Consider the following 25,755-nt stretch of genomic DNA (forward strand, 5'->3'; position numbering starts at 1 on the left):
TTGAATATATAAATAATATTTAAATCGTATATAATAAACTTAATATATTTTATGTAACATATTGTAAAATATATAATATTTCTCTAAATTGAAACATATCCTATGTTTTAATTCGCCATACCACGCAAGCTTTTCGCATTGTCCACTGTCGCATTTTAACAACAAAATACAAAAGTAAATAATCGCTTATGATATTTTACTGACCGTGTCAATTTAAAAAATAAAAATAAATAGTTCAAAAGTTAGTAATAGTAATTATTATCAATAAATAAAATTTGACTCACTTAAGATCCAGTAGTTGCCCTTCCTTTCACCGCCGCCTTCCCGTGGAACTTTTATGAAACATTCATTTAGGCTTAAATTATGTCTAATGGAATTCTGCCATCCTTTCTTATTCTTTTCGAAGAAAGGAAATTCTTTAGTAATGTAAGCGTAAATTTCACTTAACGTGGCTCTCTTCGCTGTGCTATTTTGTATAGCCATGGTTATGAGAGCCACGTACGAGTACGGAGGCTTGGTAAGGGCCTGCGTGGAGGTGGTGGACTGAGGCTTCATCTCTGATCTTCCTGGACTAGCCGGGGCAGGTGGCTTAGGGTCATTTTTATTATTGCTGAAAACAATTATTCTATATGTAGACCTCTAGTACTATTATTATACATTATATATTTTAGAGATATAGCAGATATATCATATCAAAAAATTCGCTACACCAATGCTGTTTTTGGAGTTACATTCGCCTTGGAATATTTAACAAGAAAATGTAATACCTGGTAGAGTTTGTAGCCTCTTCTCGTGTGTGACTATGCTGTGACAGAGTCTGGTATACCCTTGACAGCTCTTCATCTGTTTTGGAATTGTCAGAGGTTTCCGGCATATTATCTTGTAAGCAGAGGCGGTTCTCGTAAGGAGAAGATCCTAAGGAAAAACGACGATATCATTATAAATATGTACTTATTATTTATTTTTCTCTTTTTATCTGATACGACTTTCAAAGATATATATGTTATTTATATTTTGTCAAGCTCAAGGACTAAAATTTTCAATATTATGTTACATTTATTATAATGTAGAACGTTTATTCGTAGCAAATCTCGCGGGTAGCACCTACCTAGTTTAAAGGCGCATTAAACACACTACAATATTATTCCAATGTAACATTTAATTTTGATACTCGATATTTAGCCGATCCATGTACGTGCTTCCCAATACGGATTTCTGAGAAGGCGTCAAGTATAAACCCAAACAAAGTTGTTGCTAAGATATACATTATACTTATCTTAAAAATTAACTAACTATTTAAAACTTCTATTTATATTTTGGAAAATATTCGTAAATTTATTTGTTGAAACGATGTTACTTTCTAATTTGAAACAACAGTTTATTGCTGCTTTTCATGATGATCATCATTACATCATTTTAAAAACATTTCGTTTTGAGTGAAGGAACTCTCTGCCTTACTATATGATACGGAAACAAGGATATTTTAAATAAAAATATTTTTCTAATATGATTGGGCAAAATGGATGTGAATGGATTGTAATTATTAATAAATTATTTTGTAACAAAAAGAAAAACCGACTTCTAACAACGAACTAAAAAGTGAAAAATAATTTTCCAAAGATTTTAGAATTTTGAAGTCGGTGCCAAGTAAAACAAACGAGCTTAGTAATTTTTATTGTAGTAAGTTATTGTAGTAAGGTTAGTTTTAGGTAACAAACATAAAAAAATATACAGTCGAATTAATAACCTCCTTTTCTTACAGAAGTCGGTTAAAAAGATGCAAAATAAACTGCTAACGCTATTTAAATCTTGTTGAATAATCTTCAACTCTTAGAGCTATCATAATACTAGTGGCCGCCCGCAACTTTATTTTCGTGAACTTTATGACTTCTATTATTATACTTCTAATACTTCTATTTACTAAACGTTATTATTAAACGAGACGAGGACAGGCTGATGATGATGATGATGATGATGATGATGATTATTATTATTATTAAATTGGGAACCAAACATTGAAAACATTGTTTATGCTGATAGGCGGTTGTGTGTCGCCGAGCTTTTTGATCGAAGCGTCAACAAAATTAAAAAAAAAATTTGAGTGGAAATTGAACTTACAACCACCTCGTTTACAGTTCCACTGCGCCACGACATTCTCAATTTATACACAATGAACAACTTGTATTAACGTATAATTTTTTGATATCTTTAATTATATGGCCTTTAGATAAATCCCTATTTCAATATTATGTATACTAAAAATAAATAATTAATTAATCTTTATCTCGATAAACAACTTTGGCAAAGGTGGTAGTTTATTATGCTTAGAGTTTCGCTGGACTATTTTGAAAATTAATCACCTAATGAAAATCTAAATTCGTCATTAAAATTGATTATGGTGCAGGGGCGGGCACAAGGGGCCCTTGAGGAAATTAAATACTTAATATTTTCATTTCTTCGCTCTGGTGTCGAGGTAAAACACGGCGATGAGTTCCGCCACTCAACACGCAATGCTTGCAGAATATAGCAGAAAATGTGGAACGGAGAGTCTTAACGCTAGATTCTCTCAGCTTACCCTGCTGAGTGTGGAATACATAGTGCCTAGATCCTGTTCAGATTAAAAAAAATAATATAACAGTTTTATTTGAATCTGTCTAATAATGCAGAAGGTGTGCACAGAGACGAACAGACAAATATATAGAATTCATTGATAGGTGTTCAATTATTATTTCCTGATAACCCTAACTGTTTTTTTCGTAGAAATAATTTATGGACTCTACTTTCTACTTAATATCCTGTTTTACTATTTTATTATACTTATAACCGAATTCATTTAGTATATTTATGTTAGTCTCTCTTTTTTTTTTGATTTCAAACGTTTTTTTTTATTAGACCTTAGGGCCTTATCTTATTATATGAAGATTTTCCCGGATAGATACAATTATATGCCACTTCACATTGCATTGTTACGTAGAAAGTATTGTGGCAATACTGGGGTAAACTGGGAGCTAGTGTCAAAGACTTCGAAATAGAATATATATCCTTTGTAGAATATTTGTCGTAGCAGTTCGGCAAAAGAGGGGGTGTTTGCAATAACTGTGGTCTTTGAGAATTTTAAGACGTAGACGTAGACGTGCCTTATGTAAATCTAATGAAAATGAAAAATCTTCAGTAAATCGAATGAAAATGATGAAAATACATAAAGTGTAAATAATCTAACCTGATCTTATTTATTACGTACTATCAGTAAATATATTTTCTAAGCCATACACTTACCTGCATAGCAATCCATCAGGTAGTCTATGCATGCAAAGAAAAAAAATATGAATTTCGATACTGTTGTTTTTGTGTGTAATAATAAGATCCTATTATTTTAAAGCTTTCATATTGGAACAGTATTAATTCTTTATTGATTCGAAAAATTGTAATTTGAAAGAAGTATAACTAGAGAATTCAATGAAAATTTCTTATATATTGTTATATAAAAGAAGGACGATATAAATACAAAGTTTTATTTTCATAACGACCACGTAGTTAGACATTATAACCCATTAAAAATATAAATGTGAAATAAAAGCCAAGTTCAATGTTGAATAATCCGTAGTTCTCAGTATACCGACAAAAGAATGAAAAATGTATGCAGTTTGGAAATATTTTTATGTTGTCGAATAAAAAAGATTGGGAAACTTCGTAAATTTAAACTTGGTAAAGCAATTGTTACCTCTTAAAAAAAACTAGCTAATATGAAAATGTTTTTATTTGAAATAAAATTTAATTTATAATGCATTACATAAGTCAGGAGTCAGGAGACCAGTCGTAGCGCAGGGGCACAAGCTTAACAGTAAACGCGACAGGTTGTAGGTTCGATGCCCACTCGAGGAAATGAAATCTCCGCTCTGGTGTCGAGGAAAAGCGCGGGTAGAGTTCCTCCATTCAACACGCAATGCCTATAGAATTCGGCAGAAAGTGGGAAGCATACTAGGTGGGAAGAGCCCACCCTGCTACATGCGGGTTACGGCGTGAAGCTTTAAAAAGTTAAATTATATAAATGAAGTAAAAATGCCAACAATTTCTCGCTAAGAATGCGTCAGACAGTATATCGTATTCACCTTCGTACAGGCATTGTGGTTCCGAACAATGCGTATTTATAAAACATTACCACCGTATCGCTTGAAATTAATAACAAATAACAATTATGAAACTTTACCGCGAGAATTGCCCGTTGCAAGATTTTTGGTTTTGTTATTCGGTTACGACTGTACTATGATTCAATATAGTAATGGATTGTAGTTTATTTTTTTGTCCATGCGTAAGTTCACAAAGGAAATTGCACCTGTTCCTGCAGCTTATAGCTTTATGTGGCAGAGTAGGCAGAGGGAATCCAATGTTATGATACTCCGCTCTTCATTTTCCTCAATTCTGGAGATATTGCATCGACACCAGAGCGAAGATGACAATATTAAATATTACATTTCCTCGAGTGTTAATTGAACCTACAACCTGTACGTTTACAGTCACGTGCTTGAACCCCTGCGCCATGACCTAAATAATTAGAAAAGCATTATACTATGCTTTGCTAATATTTAATGACATATGAGAATGAACTGCCGGGCATTCCTTAGATTTACCATGCTGCTGCTGGGCCCATTGCTTTGCAGGGATAGGAGTTCGGAGCGGTGCTTATTATGTGTGACCCTTTTAATAACTAAAGGTCTGTAAAACTTTACCTAACCAAATGATAAATTATTCTATTGGTACGGTCTTAAAAGTACATTCTAGAAACGGATGATAATTTTAGACAGAGAGGCTGAGATACTATAAAGAAAATTCGATGTTGTAAGTAATTACTATAGAAATAATTACTTATCTAGTAATTGATATAAAATAGATTTATAGAGAACTTTGTTATCGAAAAACACAACGTCACTTATTTGATAACATATTGAAACTTAATGGTCTATCTTGATCTAATTCATATATAGTCGTATTCTTATTATAATATGTAAGAAGATATAATAAATTAGCAAAATATCTTTGAATTAGCACATTGAGACAATGCCAGACATTAACCATAAAATATAACCATAATTTATATCGAAGTGAGTCGTGGCGCACATGCGTGAGACTGTTAATACGTACATGGTGTGGGTTCGATTCTTACTTGAGGAAATGAAATATTTAATATTTTCATTTCGTCGCTCTGTACCTGTAAATTGTTCTACATACTGAAGTTATTGTGATAACCAAAATAAACAAAATCACGACTGCGTAAAAACCATATGTAATGAAAAAGACAAGCTCTAAAGTTTATTAAGATTACTCTTAAAATTTTACAGTGCTACTTTGGAAAATTTTATGGTTGATTTAGTCCAGACTGTTATTCATAATTCACTATTGAGCTTGTTCTTTTTTAGTTAGTTTCTATGTAAGGAAGATTTTTTGTGTTATACATATGTATACAACAAATGTGAGATTCGTCATTAGTGCTTAAAATTTCATAGATCATAATAATAGATAATCCATCCATACCTATATTATAAATTCGAAAGTAACTCTGTCTGTCTGTCTGTCTGTCTGTCTTTTACGCAATCAGGGCCAAACCGCTAATTTAATTGTAATAAAATACTCATATAGAGATACTTGAGGGTCACGGGATGAACATAGAATACTTTTTTTTCTCATATTTGTAATATTTTCGATATATACCTATATATTAAAATACTTATTAATTTGACATGCTATTTATTCCGCCATGTTAATAATAACCGCCGTTGCTAAGCAACGATATGCACCGTTTGTTGTTAGAAAACGTCACCCAAAATGAGCTTGCTTAACGCATCTCTCTATTGAAAACTGAAAATAATTTCATAAATATGTTTAATAAATATTCGTATAGTTGAAGCGGGCGTAGCCGCGTTCGGGTCCACTAGTATACTATAATTAACAAAATTGCGATATTTATCCGTCTAATAAGATGCATAATTTCACAATTTTATTATAAGTAGTAGGTATTTGAACCCTTTCGTAATAAATCCTTACTGAATATTCCTATAGACTGATGGGACGAGTAGTTCATTATGATATACAAAAAAATGTAAAATTTAAAACAATAATTACGGGCAAAATTAATTGAATAAATTTAAAATTACATACATAAATAGAGAAATGCAATTTAGAGGAACCAGTTACAGATATTTAATGTTTCGGCAAAAATAAATTAACTTCGAATAATGTCATAATAAATTTTGTTAAAATATACCCTTTTTTAATAAAAAAAATATCGATTATTCATGCTTCTCGGTTACTGGTTCCATTACGCCATATCAAAGAACTTAATCTATAACATAGTTCATAGCCTCCAATATCGAAACACGAATATATCCAAACTATTTCTGTTATTTGTCCGCTCAAAAAGGATGAACTTTCAATACAAGCGGAAATCAAACGTGCGACATTCAAACTAACGTGTATGGCACCGGCTATATACGTATAAACAACCACAGCGTGGTATACGTAAATGAAAATGTTAAAAGTTACATTTTAAAATAAGCTTCACGCTGTATCCCGCACACAGCAGGGCAACCTAGTGTTAAGACACTCCGTTCCCCACTTTCTGCCGAATTCTGGAGGGATTGTGTGTTGAGTGGCAGAACACAACGCCGCGCTTTGCCTCGACACCAGAGCGAAGAAGTGGAAATGTAAACGTTAATAAATATTTCACTTCCTCGAGTGGGGATCGAACCCACAACCGTCGCGTTATAGTCACACCCTTGTGCCGCTTCGCCATGACGGCCTCGAAAAAAAAAAGTTAAGTTAGATTTTAGAGACAAATGATAAAATAATGAATTTGAATTCATTAAAATGTAAATCATTAAAGATGTAGCATTACTACCATTTTTTGTATCTTAACCTTAAATAATAAAAAAATATTATTTGTTTTATTAAATAATTATTATGCGAGAGTTTTTTCTCGCATCTCGGTCAGGGATAGAGGAAACTCGGAACCTAGTGACACTCCGTGTGTCCTTACGGAAATTTACGGTAATTTACGGAATTTAACGACGCACTTTATCCAGAGAGGGGAAATGGAAATATATTTTAAATATATTTATTCCCCGAATGAAGTTCGAACTCACAACCATTTCGTTTACAATGAGATATCTACTGTCCATTATTATTCTTTTTATAATTATATTGGTAATATTGGGTTCAATCGTAGAATGAAAGGTTCGGAAAAAAATTTAAAAAGTTATTCTCCTGTCGACAACCTTGATAACAATATAACGAATGGTGTTATCATTATTATTTTTACTTGTAACACTAAGATATATTTTTTTCACATTGTAGAATAGTAAAAAGTATGCAATTACATTCTTCTAACAACGCTTGCCAATAAAAAAATATGTAAATCCAAATATGGTACATTCTTCTATCAACCAAGCCAAATAAGGAAATGCTTAAATCAAATTGATCTATCTTCATTCGACATATACCTACCTAAGGTTGGCTATTAATTACGTAATACTTTACGTTCTTTGAAAAATATTAGCGTCGTGTTACGTCGCCCCGGGTACGGTTACCGATAGCCGTACAAAAGGTAATTGTTCTTAAACAATAAACCTCTTAAAGCAATATTCTAATTAGGCGTTAGATAACATAGGGATTTTTGAAACGTAACACGTTCTTCATAGTTTTTTATTTCTGTTTCACGCTGTATCCCGCATATCGCTGGGTAGGAATCTAGGGTTAAGACATTCCACCCCCCACTCACGAAGCATAGCTCGGCGTTGAATACCGCCGCCTCCAGAATGTGGCAGTGAGTGAGGAACGGTTAACACTAGGTTCCCTCTGCTTACCCTGCCGTGTGCGGGATACAGCGTGAAGATGATTTAATTTTTAATTTAATTTATTCTTCTGCCTACCATGCCGGCTAAACTAAATGTATGAACCACATACTATGTACATACCACTGAATAAAGGTACCTAAAAACGTTCATTCCTCTAATATTTGCACACCCACGTATCTATTAATCTGTTATGAAAGATAAAAATAGTTCAATTTTATTGTGCATGTTTCTTCTATTTGAAAGCTTAAAGTATTATTAATATTTGTAATCTCTATATTGTCGGCTTAGTGTGTAAACCTGCTGAATCCATTTTTTTGTTTTTTCTTTGTGTATTCTATATATATAAAAGGACTTGTCCTCACTGACTGAGGTAAGACGCTCGCACTGCCGTAACCGCTGGGCGTAGAAACGTTAAATTTGGACAAAAGTTTACTTTCGTAATCTGGACATCCACTAAGAAGGGATTTTGAAAAATTTTAACCCTAAAGGGGTGAAATAGGGGTTCAAAGTTTGTAAGGAAAAAAATTTAAATCGGCACCGATTTTTATAAAATTTGAAATTTAGATTTTTAAAAGTATTTAATTGAACACGTGTTTCATCGTTTTCTAGAATTCACCCCCTAAGGGTGCAAATAAGGGGTTGAAAGTTTGTATGGGAAAATTCTTAAATCGCCACCGATTTTTATAAAATTTGATATTTAGACTCTTAAAAATATTTCATTGAACACATGTTTCATGGGTTATTAGAATTCACCCTTAAATACGCAAGCGAAGCTGCGCGCGTCCGCTAGTATTTTTATACAATTTGAAAGTATAGACGAAGACGTTTATTTGCTTAATTTGCTTAATAATTTTCCCGGCGTTGAGTTCTGCCATTCAACAAGGAATGTCTCGAAAAAATTGGGGGACGGAGTGTCTTAACACTAGATGCTCTCTGCTTATTCTACTGTTTGCGGGATTTTTGATTATTTTTTTATTCGTTTACAGATTTGCATTCTAAGCCGACCTTTTGTATCTATTTATATTTTTTTTATTTATTCAAATCAATTAAATAAAATACTGGATACAACTTTGGAATATAAAAGGAATTTGACTTTGAATTTAAACCTTGGATGAAGAATTAAAAGGGGTAAATTACGCGATGCGCTATTTAATAATTATAATTGAAAGAAATTTTGGAAATTTACTAATTATTTCCAATGTACATTTTACAGTAAATAAAAACATTCTTATAAAAAATTAACATTTTTAGCTCCAGCTCCAGATATTTAAATTTAATATAGGTATATTTACTTTGTCTTGCTTTTAAGCTAAAAACGTTACGCTGTATCCAGCACACAGCAGCGTAGGCAGAGAGTACCTAGTGTTAAGACACTGCGTTCCCCACTCTCCGCCGAATTCTGGAGGCACTGCGTAGCGGACAAAAAAAGATATAGGTATGTGAACGCCTCGCCATCTAACTGTTTGCTACGCCGGGAGCCCTCAGCTATAGATAGTGTTGCTAAAATCTAGATTCAAAATGCCAAAACAAAGGTGTACAGTATCGATCAATCACTACAAGCAAACCAGATGTCACAATAAAAGCTTCATATATTCGAACAGGTGTTTTTTTACAAAAGCGCAGATAGATTTTCAAGGATTAAACAATTCCATTGTTTTCACGCCGACATATACTATGTATATAATAGAAGTCACAAATCCGAGTATCAAAGGTACTAATAATTTATAATACTATTGTAAATGTAAGGTAATTCTGACTAAAACCGTACTGAATTGTTATAATCTTTATTGTATTATGCAGTACATGGAAGTGAATCCTATATCTTATAAAACAAAGTCGCTTTTCGTGTCTGTCTGTTGTTTCTAACTCTTCTTCTTCTAAACCACCCAACGGATTTTATTGCGGTTTTCACCATTAGGTCGAGTATTTTTCGTAGAAGGTTTATATATAGTTTATTATTTGTACATTCTTATGTAAATTAACATAAATACGAAAAATATGAATAAAGTCCTACCCGCTGAGACACTTTCGCGCATGCGCTGCTCTAATGGTAAGTACTACATGAAAAAAATGTACTGGAGTATTGTTCCTCTCAATGAGATCTACAAAAAAGTCCGCGAGAGCATATTTTTATCTTTTAAGGATAACGTGTAGTGATCATATTTCTGTCTAAAAATAATAATTTCAATATATTTTTTATTGTGAGGGATATTTTTCCATAATGGTATTAATCCTTATCCTTTAAAATACTTTATTAATTTTCTACGTTAAACGAAGATAAAATTTGCTTTTTACACAATTTCGAAATTGCGAATAGTTTAAGAGAAAAACGCATTTAATTGTTGACACATCACGTCGTTGACACTTCAGCAGTATCGACTCAAGTTTTACTTATCCCTTACTCTCAGCATATAAATCAGTATATTAGTTACGTTGGCCATTTAATGTAGATCAAAACTGTCTTTACTGTTTTTCATTTTAATAAGTACTTTAGAAGTTGTTACAATATCAAAAAATCCTTGCTGCGAAACGGCTCGCCACTCGCCATGCGTCCGCCGCGCCCAGCTGGCTTACACGCATCGGTGGTTCAGTGGTAGAATGCTCGCCTGCCACGCGGGCGGCCCGTGTTTGATTCCCGGCCGATGCATTCTATTTAATTTTCCTCACAGGCAGCCACGTAGTGCTTGCTTTTCATCAGGGACAGAATACCCTCTTCAGCATTAACCACAAGCAAAAAAAAAACCCGCCTGCCTTTATAGCAACGAAGATTTAGATGCGTTTGCACGTATTGGATAATTAGAGTTGAATGTATTATTTCAGCGCGATATATTTTTTGTAGTAGTTATTAGTAGGTAGGCTTTTGTTTATAATTTCTTCCGTTTAAAAATAGTCATTTAACTATCTAAAAATAGTCATTTAAATATATTTTAATAAGTACTTGAAAAGATTAGTAGCACAGATTTAAAATTACGGTACCTACCAAAAAATCCTTGCTGTGTAAAACAATTGGAAAATCCTTATTGAAACTACGAAAATGCGGGTTGCATTAGGGTTTAATTAATTTTCACATTATATTAAGTGCTTTGCAAACATACATTATATGAATAATCCAGTAGTAAAAGCGGGCGAAGCCGCAAGGGGGTCGCTAGTTCAGATAATAAAACATATTAAATGGGTCCGTCCGATTTACAATATCTTGAATATATCGATAACAAAATCTTAAAAGCACTCAGCAGATTTTTTTTCTGTCTGCCTATCTATTAATTTGTTTGTGAATCACGCAAAAACAACTAAATAACTAGCGGCCAGCTTGCGGCTTCGCCTGCTTATACTTGTGAATTATTTCCACTCGAAGAATAAGTATTTAATATAATAATTTATTTACTCTGGTATCGAGGCAAAGCGCGGTGTGGTGCTCCGCCATTCAATACGCAAAGCCTTCAGAATCGGCGGAAAGTGGGAAACGGAATTGTGTTTGAATAAAAACAGATTGTCTTAACACTAGGTTCCCAGGTTCCCAGGTTCCGTCTGCCTACTCTGCTATGTGCGGGATACTTCAAGCAGCTGCTAACAACCTACATGGAATATTTTCCGCATATTTGATATCAAAGAAATGGGAGCGATGATAAAGCGATCGTAAAGGAATTATCGCCACAGAATAAATCGATTATTTTCGATCTCCAATCGATTAAGGTGTAAACTGTGGTGCATTAGACATAAGATAAGCTTTCAACTATAAGATTATATTGCTATAGTTATCGGTTCTTAAATTGAATATATAACTCTTTTATAAAGAAATTACGTAGCAAAATTGGATTTAATTAATAATAAAATATTTTTATATACAAATACAACATTTTCATATTCGGATGATATTCTACTAGTAGGCACAGTGATTTATTCTTACGAAAATAACACATATTTTATGCAGCTTTCATAAGTTTTTGAAACTGCATACGAATCGTGCAAAATAACTTTTAATTCTTTATATATTTACAAGCGCAATGATAGACTTTTTTGAACCTTTGAGATGTGGAACTTCTTTGAGACGTGGACGGAAATTCATTGTGAACATGTCTTCATTCCGCCTAGCTGAAGGGCATCACTACAGGGCTATATTAAGTTGGCCTACGTAAATACGTATAATATTAGAGGATAAAAAATTATTTCAGTATGAAGATATGTTTAAACTGGTTAGTAATGGAGCCAAAGATCGAGGTCAGTGATTCACGAAAACTGCCTGATGCTGATGAATGAATGAATAATGACAATCATCATATGCAAAAATCAATTAGACTAGAAAATCAATTGACAAACCACGTTACAATTAATTAATTAGCATAATTAAAAATAATTATGTATCTCGGTTTGAAGCGTAACCACGTGGTACAGGACAAAATAATTTACAAATAATATTGTGGATTTTCGTATTTATTCATTATAAAAACTTTTTTAAAAGTCATAGAGTTATTTTTAAGGGGTCCGTATTTCAAAATAATATCAGTACCTTTATAGGATTTGTTGTCCGTCTGTGCGATTCCATTCTATATTAATATATATATTCTATAAATGATCAATGCTTTTAAGTCAACGAAAATTAAGGATACGAACATTTTTGCATTGTTTTTGCTGCATTTTGTGTCAAGTTCACCGTGAAATCAATACTCTATAGAGTACTTCCCGTGGACATGGTTATGAAAATCAGCGTAAAGTGCTGCAACACGATAAAAAGCTTGCAAATTTAAGTGTATCAACTTTCTTCGCGACGTCATCGAAACCTATAGTGTCTTTCCCGTAAACCTACCATTTTTAAGAACATTTTTAGACATTATTTGTTTAAATTAAAAAATGACACTAAATTAAATTCAAATGAGGCTCAATTAAGGCCTAATTAGCCAATAAGCCATTATTAAGTGAGGCCGTCGTGACACAGTTGTGATTGTAACGCGACGGTTGTGGTTTCGATGCGCACTCGAGGGAATGAATTATTATTTCTATCGCTCTAGCACCAAAGCAACGCCCAACGTTAAGTTCCGCCACTCAACACGCAATGCCTCGAAAAAATCCGCGGAAAGTGGGAAACGGACTACAGAGTGTGTTAACACGAGGTTCCCTCTATCTACTCCGCTGTATGCGGGATACAGCGTGAAATTGATTTAATTAGTTTTTTTTATATAGAAAATAAAGTAAGCATATCAAAGGAACATGTCATTGTCTTATGACTTATCACGTATTATGTCATCGCTCCATAGCTGGCGAGGGTTAATGTAAACACTGCCTTTGCTTAGGTACTTACACCTTTGGATTGTTCACTTACAATTTATTTTTATATTTAGTAGTAGAATAATGTCTGAATCTGTACTAGAAAATTATTTAATGTCATGAGTGTAGCAATAAAGGTGGGAAGTGAGGGTGGGGGGTCCCTTCTACAGGAGCAAAAAAAAAATAAAATTTTATAAAATTTGAAAGATGCGTTCAACAATTGCTCTTTGTTGGCATAATATTATGAAGAAGTGAAAAATATTGCGCACGGACTCGTTGGAAATACGTTCGTTTTGGGAATCAGTTGCAACTACTCATTTTTACTTCATTGGGAGAAGGATTTTTCCCATTATAAAAAATATTAATACAAATAATATGTTACCACATTAAAAATAGTATTTGTTCTTGTAAATAGTTTTTTCCTAAATGTAAACATTTCGTAATATGAAAATATCATAAAATAAGTTACCTGTAGACTGTAGTCTACATACACCTGTCGAACCCGAACGTCCTGGAAGCCGTTCCATCCCTCTAGCCAAATAAGGCTAATATAATAATATAATATGTATCATTGAGATTTTTTTGATTTTTATTTTGAAATTTTGAAAATTGTGTTCCTAAATAATTTTCTTTCTATAGATTGTTATAAACACTTTAAAAAAATGTTAAAATACTCCTAATATGTGAAAATCAAAATAATATCTGTAAACTGCATTGTTGTTACGACGAGACTAAGATTTGTAACATTTCACATTTATGTGTTATTAATTTCATGATTAGTCATCGACGTACAAATAATATGGCCGTTGTAAAATAATTTAGTTGAAAATACGCAATTCCATATTGAATATTTGATTGAAATTTTTAGTGTGAATCCATATAAAAATATCGTTAGAATTTAGTAAATATATAACAAACATGCATCAACGCTTTCAAGTAGGTATTCCAACTTTCATAGAATTGGGCCGCAAAATCAATTGTGTTAATGTTATAATATATTTTCATGAAATTTCATGTAATTAACAGAAATTTGGCAATTTTGGTCATTATACATCGTATATCAATGAAAGGGGAAAAAAATATGTGACTTTTTAGAGAAATACGTCATCGTTGTGTATGTTAGTTTACTAGAAATCCAATTGACACTTACAATATATGAATGTATTCGTATGTATGTCATGTCCTATGTCACTTTATACAAACGCACGATATAAACAGGACAAGAAATGGTGATTTTTCTCAAACTTTACGATGTATTCCGCATACAGTTGGTTAAACAGAGGGAACCTAGTGTTGAGGCACTGTACAACCCATTATGACACTTCCTTTCCCCACGTTCCTTTTTAAACAAATCCTGAATAGGAATCGTTCCCCCAATTGGTTCGCTTACAGTCGCACTCTTGTGCCCCTCCACTACGATGGCCACGAAAAAAGATAACCTAATATTAAAACTCTCCTTGAAACGCTGTACCTTACCTAAGCGAAGAACCCTCTGCCTACCCTGCTGTGTGTGGGAGACAGCGTGAAGCTGATTTTTATTTTTGTTTAAATTGCATTGTGTGATAATGGGCAAATCAAGAAATATTTTTTTCGTTTTTTTTTTCTATAATTATAAGTAGGTATATTATTCAGTTGAATAGTTAATAATATACGCTTTGGCAGTGGGTTCGATCCCTACTCTATTTTTAATATTTACAAATCATTTTCGTGATTGTAGTACAGCAAAATGTCATCAGTTACACAAAGCCTGTGCTTCACAGAAATCAATGAACAGATAATTTTCAGTATAATTTAATATATTTTTAATTTCTAATATGAATTGCACTATAAGATTTGCCATAACCTGTTACTATTCGAAGAGGGGTAATAGCTAAAGCATATATTAGCTGAAAAAAACCGAGATTGATTCAGGGATACTTAAAATAGAAGTAATGGCCACAGACCGGACGCCATTAATAGCTGTGCAATTTACTCTGGGTATCAAACCCACTATTTCTGACGTGGAACCTATCGATGGATTTCCGCTGGTTGACACATATCGCCAATCAAACAGGCACCAGGGAACAATACGGCGTCGTAAATTATAAATCCAAGTTTCTGCGTTATAGCTTTTGTAATTGGCCCGTGGAAGGAACTAAGGTATAAAAATACGTCGCATTTACATTCACGATTTGAATTTGTATTGAATTCTTTAACATTTTTAAAGTGTTTAGTTATTCCACATTTAGGTGAGATGAGAATTCCGTCGTGGCCCAGCGGCACAAGGATGTGACTGTAACGCGACGGTTGTGGGTTTGATCTCCACTCGAGGAAGTTAAATATTTATTTACTTTCATATTTCCATTTCTACGCTCTTGTGTCAACGCAAAGCGTGGCGTTCAGTTCTGCCCCTCAACACGCAATGCCTCCAGATTTCGGCAGAAAGTGGGGAACGGAGTGTCTCAACAGTACATTCCCTCTGCCTACCCTGTTGTGTGCGGGATACAGCGTGAAGCTGGAAAAACAAAGAACGTATGGCTTAGTGGTCAGAGTGCCTGGTCGGCTACCAGGAGACGTGGGTTCGAGTCCCGCTACGTTCAAATTTTTATATGTTTTCTAAATAAGTATTATTGAATTCTTATCAAATACGAAGTCGGTAAAAAAAAATCTGTATGTGATATTAAGTCTATTGTGAAAGTATTTTTGTTCTCTATCGGTTCATTACCTAATGTTTAAAAAACTGATGACACCTACTATTTTCTTATCATTCCACTCAATATCCTGAAGGTGTGAATAGATGTCGATTCAGCTAAAAAGATTCTTAGTTTTTCCGTGTTTAGTTTTTGATATATTAGTAAACCTACAAACGTATGTCATTTACGTAAAAATAACGTAAAATCTCATAGAAAAGCGTGTTAAAAATTACTGGTATCTACACAAAACAAGCTAAAACATAACGAAAACACGTGAAAAACCACCACTATTGCAGGATATCAATCGATGCATTTAGTTAGTTATCGTATTGTCGTATTGTGTCGTATGAAATCAAAGAAATAAGAATAAATAATCATTTTTTTTTAAACAGGCTTCGAGTACTGCCACTCAACACGCAATGCCTCATGAATTCGACGGGAAGTGGGGAACGGAAGTGCCTGAATGGGGAACGGTGGTAACATTAAGTTCACGGGTTTCCTCGCCTACATATACACGGATGCAGCATAAAATTAACAAAAAAGTGATTAAAATAGAATGCCCTACTTTGTGCTGTTTGGTGCATTTAGCTTAAGTTTTAACTCCAAATAAGTAAAAATATATGAATAAGTATAAATATTGATATAAATATCACTCAATTTCTTAACATTTTTAGTAAACAAGAAATTATAGTAAAGTCATACTTGTAAATTTTTAATGTAGTAGGTAAGACCTATCTAACTCTAAGTTATTAAGATTTGTAATGAAATGACATGAAAAGATTTGTAATATTTGTTTTACAAAATTAGATAATAAATTTTCATATTAAAATTCGTTTTATTTCAACAACTAATATTGAACAAAAAACATTATAAAAATTAACAAATACATAATATAATATCAAACATAAAAGAGAATTCTATTTGTAGCTCCGTACTCCACCTCCCGCCGTTACGGACATGGCGTGTTGGGTGGCGGTCCCCAACGCCGTATGAAGAAGAAGGTGCTCAGCTGGTTTGAGCACGTCGAACGAATGAGTGATGAAACAATGGCAAAAAAGATCTATGATGGAAAAGTGAGCGGATAGAGAGGTAGGGGGATACCTCGGTTGACTTTCGAAAACACAATATCAAAGATACTGGAGGAAGGTCACCTAAAAAGAACGAGGATCCCCCGGAGGGCTTGTATGAAGAGGTTGAGGCGAAAGAGGTATGTAGAGACTGTAGCGTTTGAGGCTCCGTTCTCTCTGAGTACCCCGCTAGGGACAAAGTGTGAAGTGTGAAGCTGTGTTATGTTATGTTAAAGAGAATTCTATCATCCACAGATAAATCTAAATTACTAAGCTAATAGATTTATTTTACCCGTAAGAAATCACAATGTAAAAGATATCTTAACAGGATCTCTGCATAAGTAGCTTTTAACTAATGAAAAATAAACACAATATCCTTAGGAAAAATACAAGAAATGCCGCGGGCGTTCGCTAGTGAGACATAATTAGACTCCCTCCAACGGTAATACGATAATACAGCATTAGTTACTTTTCGCCTGCAGCGGGCGGGTCCTTGTATTTCTACTTTAGATACAAGTGGTGTGTTTGCTCTTTTGCTTGTTTTCTATTTTATTACTTTAAGTTAGAACTGCAAAATTTTGTTTTTTTAGTAAATATCTAATATTAAATGAAAAGAAATTTAAAATAAATGATGAATCTTATATTGAGGCACATAAAATATACCTTGACAAAAATTTAAAGTGGCGTTTTTCTATATTTTTTATTATTACGGAAAACATATATTTTTTTACAAACACTTATTAAGATTGGAATTAATATTGGAAGGTATAATTTTTTTTCTAATATAAAATTATATTATAATAAACTAACCTGCATGCTGCAATGAAACGGGGCACAGGGTTGAGGTCAGCGTGAACGGCGGCTCGTCTTTGGGCTTCAGCAGCTCGTTCGTGGACACGGCGTGGATCAGCAGCTCCTGACGATATAAAATATTATAACCTATAATATATCTAAATGTTAAAAGAAATCTAGATTCCTTTAAGGCGTATACATAAAAAACAAATTCAATTTTTTATATATTTTTTCTTAAAACGCATTTTTAAATTTTAAAAATTTTCAAAATTCTATACGTATATATATATTATGGAATATATATAAACTATGTTATTAGTTTATATATACTTCATAATAAATGTCTAAATAATTATAATCAAATATTACAATGTCCTCAAACTGGCCTTGAAACTATCTAAGATCTCTAGGCAATTAGACTCCGATACATATGATACGTACAATAATATACAATTTATTTTCGCTGTCAGCATCTCTGTGCGGAGAATTCAATGTTTTTGGCACCACAATTTTCTCCGTTCAAAAACGGTTTTAAATTGTATATTAATTAAAAATTTGGCTTTTGTTTTTTTTTGCTCTCAAGAGGTTCAAATATCAAAGCATAGACTGCACCACAAAATAATAAATAATCTATATACGAGTATATAAAAGGACTTGTCCTCACTGACTGAGGTAAGACGCACGCACAGTCGTAACTGCTGATGGTAGAAATGTGAAATTTGGACAGATGTTTACTTTCGTAATCTGGGCATCCACTAAGAAGGGATTTTAAAAAATTTTAACCCCAAAGGGTGAAATAGAGGTTGAAAGTTTGTATGGAAAAAAAACTAAACCACCGATTGTTATAAAATTTGAAATTTAGATTTTTAAAAGTATTTAATTGAACACGTGTTTCATCGTTTTCTAGAATTCATCCCCTAAGGGTGCAAATAAAGGGTTGAAAGTTTGTATGGAAAAATCTTTAAATCGCCACTGATCTTTATAAAATTTGAAATTTAGACTCTTAAAAATATTTCATAGAATACATGTTTCGTGGTTTATTAGAATGCACCCCTAAATAAGCAAGCGAAGCTGCGCGCGTCCGCTAGTATTTTATATTTCTCTAAATATTTACTTAAAATTTATATTATTTTCATTTCTTCGCTGTGGTGTCGAGGCAAAAAGTACGGCGTTGAGTTCCCCCACTTAACACGCAATGCCTCCAGAATTCGGCGGAAAGTGGGGAACGGAGTGTCTTAACACGTTCCTTCTGCCTACCCTGCTGTATGCGGGATATAGCGTGAAACTGAAAAAGAATGATTTAATAACATTTTGATTGAAATATAATATTGTATTGATAATAAAGCATAAAATAATCTATCATATTATAAAGTACACAAAGGTGTACGTAAAAGAGGAGCTATGGAACCTCAATTGATCTTTGTACGCTGTGTTTACAGTACTGCAAGAATTTACATTTTTTTTTTATGGAAAAAGGACAAGGCAAACGAGCGTTCGGGTCACCTGGTAGTGATCACCGCCGCCCACGACCCCGTGCAGCACCAGAGGAGCTACAGGTGCGTTGCCAGCCTTTGAGGTGGAGATAGACGCGCTTCTTGAAGGTACCCATATCGTACCGACCGACATATGCAATAATAGTGCATGATTTGAAAACAGGTATTAAAATATAGATATAAAATGTTAATATTGTTTATATTTTAATAAGCCAATGCGGTTTAGTTTCGTTTTAAAAATATTTTATTCACATTTGAATTTCTAAAAGATTAATCGAAGTGTAGAGTTTCCCTATTTTGCTGCTGCTATTGTTTAAATTTCGGTAATAGTGGTAAAATTTACAGATAATTATTATATTTGCCTGTCTTGATGGATGATGTTTATACACCTCGTATACAAAACAATAAATAAAAATATATATTTTTTAGCCTTACAATGTATCCCGCACGTAGTGGTAGGTAGCGGGAACCTGGGAACCTAGTGTTAAGACACTACGCTCTCGTTTCTCACTTTCCACTGAATTCTGGAGGATCTGCGTGTTGGCTGGCTTAACTCAACGCCGGGCTTCACCTAGTTACCAAAGCAAGAAAAAAATCCTCCAATGGGGATCGAACCCACAACATGTCGTGTTGACATTCGCACGCTTGTGGGGTACAAGCCACGAGTGGCCTGTATATATAGATCTAATCTATATAAATACTAATCTATACTAATATAATAAAGCGGAAGAGTTTGTTCGTTTGTTTGTTTGTTTGAACGCGAAAATATGTCTCTACTTATTATTCTTTTTGATTATTTAAGCTTATATTTTCTTACTAATTCTATTGAAAATTGAAAATAATTTCATTAATATATTTAATAAATATTCTTATAGTTGAAGCAGGCGTAGCCGCGTCCGGGTCCGCTAGTCAATACTTCAATACTTCTATACTAATATAATAAAGCGGAAGAGTTTGTTTGTTTGTTTGTTTGTTTGTTTGTTTGTTTGTTTGAACGCTAAGATCTCTGGATCTACTGGTCCGGTTTTCATTGTTTTTGTTTTGTATGAAAGCTGCATTCTTCAGAAGTGCTATAGGCTATATAACATTACATTACACATATATACTAATATATTTTAAAGTACATTCTAATTTGACATGCAATTTATTCTGCCATGTTAATAACAACCGTCGTTGCTACGCGACCGCTACCGCGACGTTTTGATATTCATCCTTATGAAAATAAATATAAAAGACACTTTAAGCATTTCATCTAGATTGAAATTATAGTTTACTGTATAACATACTAATAAATAATTAAGAAGATGTCACTGATTCCAAATGACCTAGCCACCTAGCGGGCGGCACAGTATGACCGACGCGAACGGGCAGATGACGTTGACGGTTTTATAAATTTTCATACATTTTGGAACTTTAATTGTTGTTTATAATTAATTTAAAATACACTTTGATTCTCTTCTTATTTTATTTGATACTGCCCGCTAAAATTATCATACTTAATAGAGAGAAATGTTTAGTTATTTCGTAGAGTCGATATCTATGTACGCACGTACGGAAAACTTTAGGTACTTTTTCTAATATTAAGAATACCTATCTTTTAGTTACTTTTAATCCTTTTGTTAGTTCATTTCAATAACTCAGATAATTTTTTCTAATAATGTGTATCTACTTATTATTCTTTTTGATTATTTGAGCTTATATTTTCTTACTAATTCTATTTAGAATTGAAAATAATTTCATGAATATATTTAATAAATATTCTTATAGTTGAAGCAGGCGTAGCCGCGTCCGGGTCCACTAGTATATAATAAAGCGGAAGAGTTTGTTTGTTTGTTTGTTTGAACGCTAAGATCTCTGGATCTACTGGATCGATTTACTTTGTTTTTGTTTTGTATGAAAGCTGCATTCTTCAGAAGTGCTATAGGCTACATAATATTACATTACAAATATATACTAATAAATTAAAATACTTTCTAATTTGACATGCAATTTATTCTGCCATGTTAACAACAACCGTCGTCGCTACGCGACCGCGTTCGTTACCGCGTCATTTTGATATTCATCCTTATGAAAATAAATATAATAGTCACTTTTAGCATTTCATCTAGATTGAAATTATATTTCTATACAAATTATATTCTTATATTTCAAGCAGGCGTAGCCGCGTCCGGGTCCGCTAGTATCATATATAGTTCTAAAAATAATATACATACTATATGAAACCAATATTTTCGTATTTTAATATTAAATTTGTCCGTCCTTCAGATACTGGAGGAAGGTCACGTAAAAAGCATGAGGACCCCCCGGGCATGTCTGAAGAGGTTGATGACAGTGGACGAGGCGAAAGAGGTATGTAGAGACTGTAGCGTTTGGCGCTCCGTTCTCTCTGACTACCCCGCTAGGGATAAAGCGTGAAGCTATGTATGTATGTATGTATGTTAATATTAAATCGAATTTTAAACATAGCCAATAAATATTGTACAATATCTATTTTTGAATACGTGGGATGCTTTCTCCGATCTTGAATGAACGACAGTCGACCCTCCGCGTAATGTGCTTGTAGTTACGTCTAAGATTGGAAAGACTAGCGATTTACAAAGTTAGTTTAATAATTTAAAAGTTTCAACTTAATAAATTAATACAATTTAAAATTTTCATTTCTTAATTTAATAATTTCATTTAAATTGTCTGACAGTAGGGTGTCCGTTATCACAAAATGGCTGTAATAAAATTGTATTACATTCTTTTCATTTTGGCAATCTAATACATGAAATAACTTGACATTTGGCTGGATTGTAACTTAACGTTATAATACCTGCTTTAGCGCTTCATAACGACGAAAAAATATATTATTAATATGTCACTGATTTTGTTTACACAAATATATATTTAGTTGATTTGACAAAATGACTTTTACTTCTCTATAATAATTTGTACTTAATATAATTAATTTACATGTCTATATTACCAAAAATATACAGTATAAAAAAATTACTTTAGCCCAAAGCTTAGGCCATAGCCTGAAACGCTAGCTTTTTGACACAGTCGACTATATTCGATCTGATTTGTTTGTAACAGCTGCGCGTACGCACCTATTAACCGTTGATACATGCTTGTCAGGCGGCTATTAGCGAGAGCGGGATAAAACATAAAAACTACCCGCAAAAGAAAGAGAGGACGCATAATATTTATTCGCTGCACCAAGTCCAAAAAATTCTTCCGAAATTTGAATTGAAGACACAGGCAGGCAATATCTCTCTTCTATATAAAGATATATCATGAATATTTATAATTTTATTTTTTATTTATTAAAGCTTTCTTTAACATAGCATTGTTAGTTTATTAATAATTTATTGGTTTACTCAGCCTGTATGGAAAAAATACGAATATTTAATATATATTTAAAAAAATAAATTTATAAATACAAAAATCTAAAAACAATACGTGTTTAATTTGCCTAATAAAAAATTATAATATGTTATACACAATTAATTAATGTTGTATATCTCCTTTGTAAGATTTGTTGACTGCTTGATTGGAACTACGAGTAAACCACACTAAAAAAAAATACTTGAATTGGTAAATTAGTTGAAAGTTGCATATTAAATTAACTTTATCAAACAAGTTGTGCTTATTATTTTCATTATAAAATAAAATATTATATACATAGAAAAAAATGTGACATACAAATACTGTCAATTAGTACTATACCTTTATACTATAGCTATTCATATAAATATTTGAAAAACTGAATAGATATTACTGTTCAGACAACTTTTATTTTGAAAGAAAGGAAAATACAGCTAATATGCAAGCGATGAACTGACTACGACAGACAACAGAAAACTGAAATTAATATTAATTAGGAAAAAGATGGTTGATATTGTTATTGATAAATTAAACATGACAATTAGTTTACTCTTTACGTTAATACATAAATGTAGGATTTTTCATTTAATTTTATTATAATTTTTTGTAGTTAATAGTGTTTTTAGCGTTACTCTGTATCCCGTACATAGCTGAGTAGACAGAGGGAACCCAGAGTTAAGACAATCCATTGACAGTTCCCTATTTTCCGCCAAATTCTGGAGGCCATTGCGCGTTGAGTCACGGAACTCAACAAAAGTGGAAATATTAAATACTTCATTTTCTCGAGTGGGAATCGAACTCACAACCTGTAACGTTTACTTTGTGGCTCTCCGCCATGACTGGCCTCGTCAATTGAGCTGAGAGAAGCGAAGCTCTTACTGGTCAAAAGTGTGTTTCGTTGTAATGTCTTCTCCTTCTAGTTAAGCCTACAGCTCTGAAATTTTCAAGGCCCCCCCCATCCCAGCGAAGTAGTTAGGTGTTAATTGTAATTGTAGTTTTTGAGGATATGGTTAAAATGTGCCCCATAGAAGTAAGCTGTCCAACGTTTGGAAGTTCCCAAAATTTGCGCAACATAGCTTTGTGGATGCATGTTGCTATGGCAACCTATGTTGTATGCCTCAAATGTGTATCTACTACAGACTTTACGTAGACATAAATATTATTATATACTATAGAAGCTACTGCGGTTTGGCTCTCTTAAACTTATTTTTATATTATAGCCAAAGTATAATATATTTTTTTATGTAAAATGTATCATATATCCTTTCTATCTCTAAGAATATGTGTGCAAAGTTCCATGATAATCAATTGAGTAGTTTAGTTAACAAACAAACTTACATTCACATCTATGATATATATCTAGGGATATATAATAAATAAATAAGTATGAAAAATGTCTATCGTACATAGTGACGAAGCGACATCGGACCGCTGTTGGGATTACACGAAAATAGCACCGTAATTAATTGTCGACTGAGCCCACAATCTCGTATCGGGAATTCTAGAATTTCAATTCACGTTATAATAAAAACTTCATATTATCACGCATCAATAGGAACTTGAGAGAGAGATTAGGGATTTGAGTGCCATTGGAGAGGCCTATGTCCAGCAGTGGACGAGGACAGGCTAATGATGATGATGATGTTGATGAATAGAAATTTTGATATTTTCAAAGTTTTTTTGTACGATTTCGATTCCGCTGAAGAAGTCCAGCTTATTCAACGGCTCGGTCGCGTCTCGGCGCGGTCGGGCCCAGCGGTTGGCCACCGTTAGCTCCCTTAGATTAGTCTAATTTATCATCAGTCGCGGCTGGTTTGCTTAGCATAGGTGAAATCCCAGTACGCTCGAAGGCCGCTAGCCGAGGTTCGACTCCCGTAGGGCCCTTACAGTCGTCGACTTCCTCACAAGCAGCTACTTAGTGCTTGCATTTCTTCAGGGACAGAGTACCCTCTTCCCTACGCAACCGGTGCTGTAAAAGCCAATAGGGCTAACAGCATTAACCACATGTTCGAAACAAAAGGAGTATAAAATTTTTGTCTGTTTACTACATAAAGAGTTAAGCGTCTAATTGTCTTTCAATCGCTAAAATGTAAATAAATGTTCTTTTAAAATGACACTGGTATTTTAATCAAAGAATTGGAAAAATATCAGTACACTTATCTAGCACCACGTGTTTTTTTAATATCTCGTAAAGAATTTAAGCTTATAAGAAGTGATACATTATTTATTAAGTATGGCTAGGTATTATATATTTTAACAAAAAAATTAAACTAAATTAATTTTATATTTTTTCTTTGTATGCTTTCATTCTTTTCATGATAGACGTGAAAAAATACCTTATATACATGAAATGAAATTTTCCGAAATGTTTTACCGCAAATCGTCAATGGTCTGAAAATAGAGAAAGGGATGGGAAAAAATCACTCTTCATTTCGCAGAGTAAATATAAATTTGTAATTTAGTGTCAAGGTACTGGTTCCTTGTCAGGTGTCTATATAATTTTCAATGGTATTGAGTTAAATGATAATTATATAAATGGAACACCAAAATGGAACTAGGGCAAACAGATATCCAATGTATAGTAAAATTGAAATTTTATAAAAAATACTTTTTATTATATATAATTTAAGTATTTATAAATCAACGTCGGATTAGATTTAGAAATTGTGTTACGAGTGTGACAGCTGCAGGAAATTTGTCTTATTTGACTGAAAAAATATTTTTTTATTTGGGTACAGTGTCTCAATAAAATTTTCTAAACTAATAATTATTAAGGAATATAAATTTTCATTTACAGTTGTTTGAGGTCATCATGCCACACTAAGGAAATGAATTTACACGTTGTTTGTACGAATCCTCAAGTTAGGTATAATATTTTTTTTCACATTGTCTCTAAAAAGAAGGAATGTAGAAAACCGGAACTTTACCAAGCACAAGCTATAGGTAATAGCTTACAAATGAATGGCTGCTTTTAGGTTCTCCCTATTAGCTAATAATATCATTCATACATGAATCCACCATGGTGCAGTGAAACTCTCGGATAGCAAGCGCGATCTGGAGGTAGTAATTTGGTTTTATTTCCTCGCTTTGAGGAGACAAAACGGGGCGTTGATTTCCTCTACTCAACTTATAATGTCCTAAATATCTTTACTATACGTTCTCTCTGCCTCTCTCAAATAATAGGACCTAGATGGACCTAGAATGGACCCTTACATTTCCTAAAACCGTCCAACACCAAGCACGTGTTCACGAC

General features: G+C 33.2%; 1 protein-coding gene and 1 non-coding gene across 4 annotated transcripts in view; one reads left to right on the top strand and one right to left on the bottom strand.

Moving 5' to 3' along the window:
- LOC146527222 (uncharacterized) overlaps window positions 1-25,755 on the bottom strand; it is a 63,977-nt gene that overhangs the window by 18,121 nt on the left and 20,101 nt on the right. For all 3 annotated transcript variants that reach the window (XM_085206540.1, XM_085206542.1, XM_085206541.1), the window contains exons 3-5: window positions 17,659-17,764; window positions 768-915; window positions 285-610 (exon numbers count right to left, since the gene is read on the bottom strand). In XM_085206540.1, coding sequence (XP_085062666.1) covers window positions 285-610; window positions 768-915; window positions 17,659-17,764 — 580 coding nt within the window. The remainder of the gene's footprint in view (window positions 1-284; window positions 611-767; window positions 916-17,658; window positions 17,765-25,755) is intronic.
- On the top strand, window positions 15,617-15,688 carry TRNAA-GGC (transfer RNA alanine (anticodon GGC)). The gene has a single exon. It is a non-coding gene; the product is annotated as a tRNA-Ala (tRNA).

This window comes from Heliconius melpomene, chromosome 21, assembly GCF_056956725.1.
Source record: "Heliconius melpomene rosina isolate 202511_hmr_F chromosome 21, ASM5695672v1, whole genome shotgun sequence".
NCBI lineage: Eukaryota > Metazoa > Arthropoda > Insecta > Lepidoptera > Nymphalidae > Heliconius > Heliconius melpomene.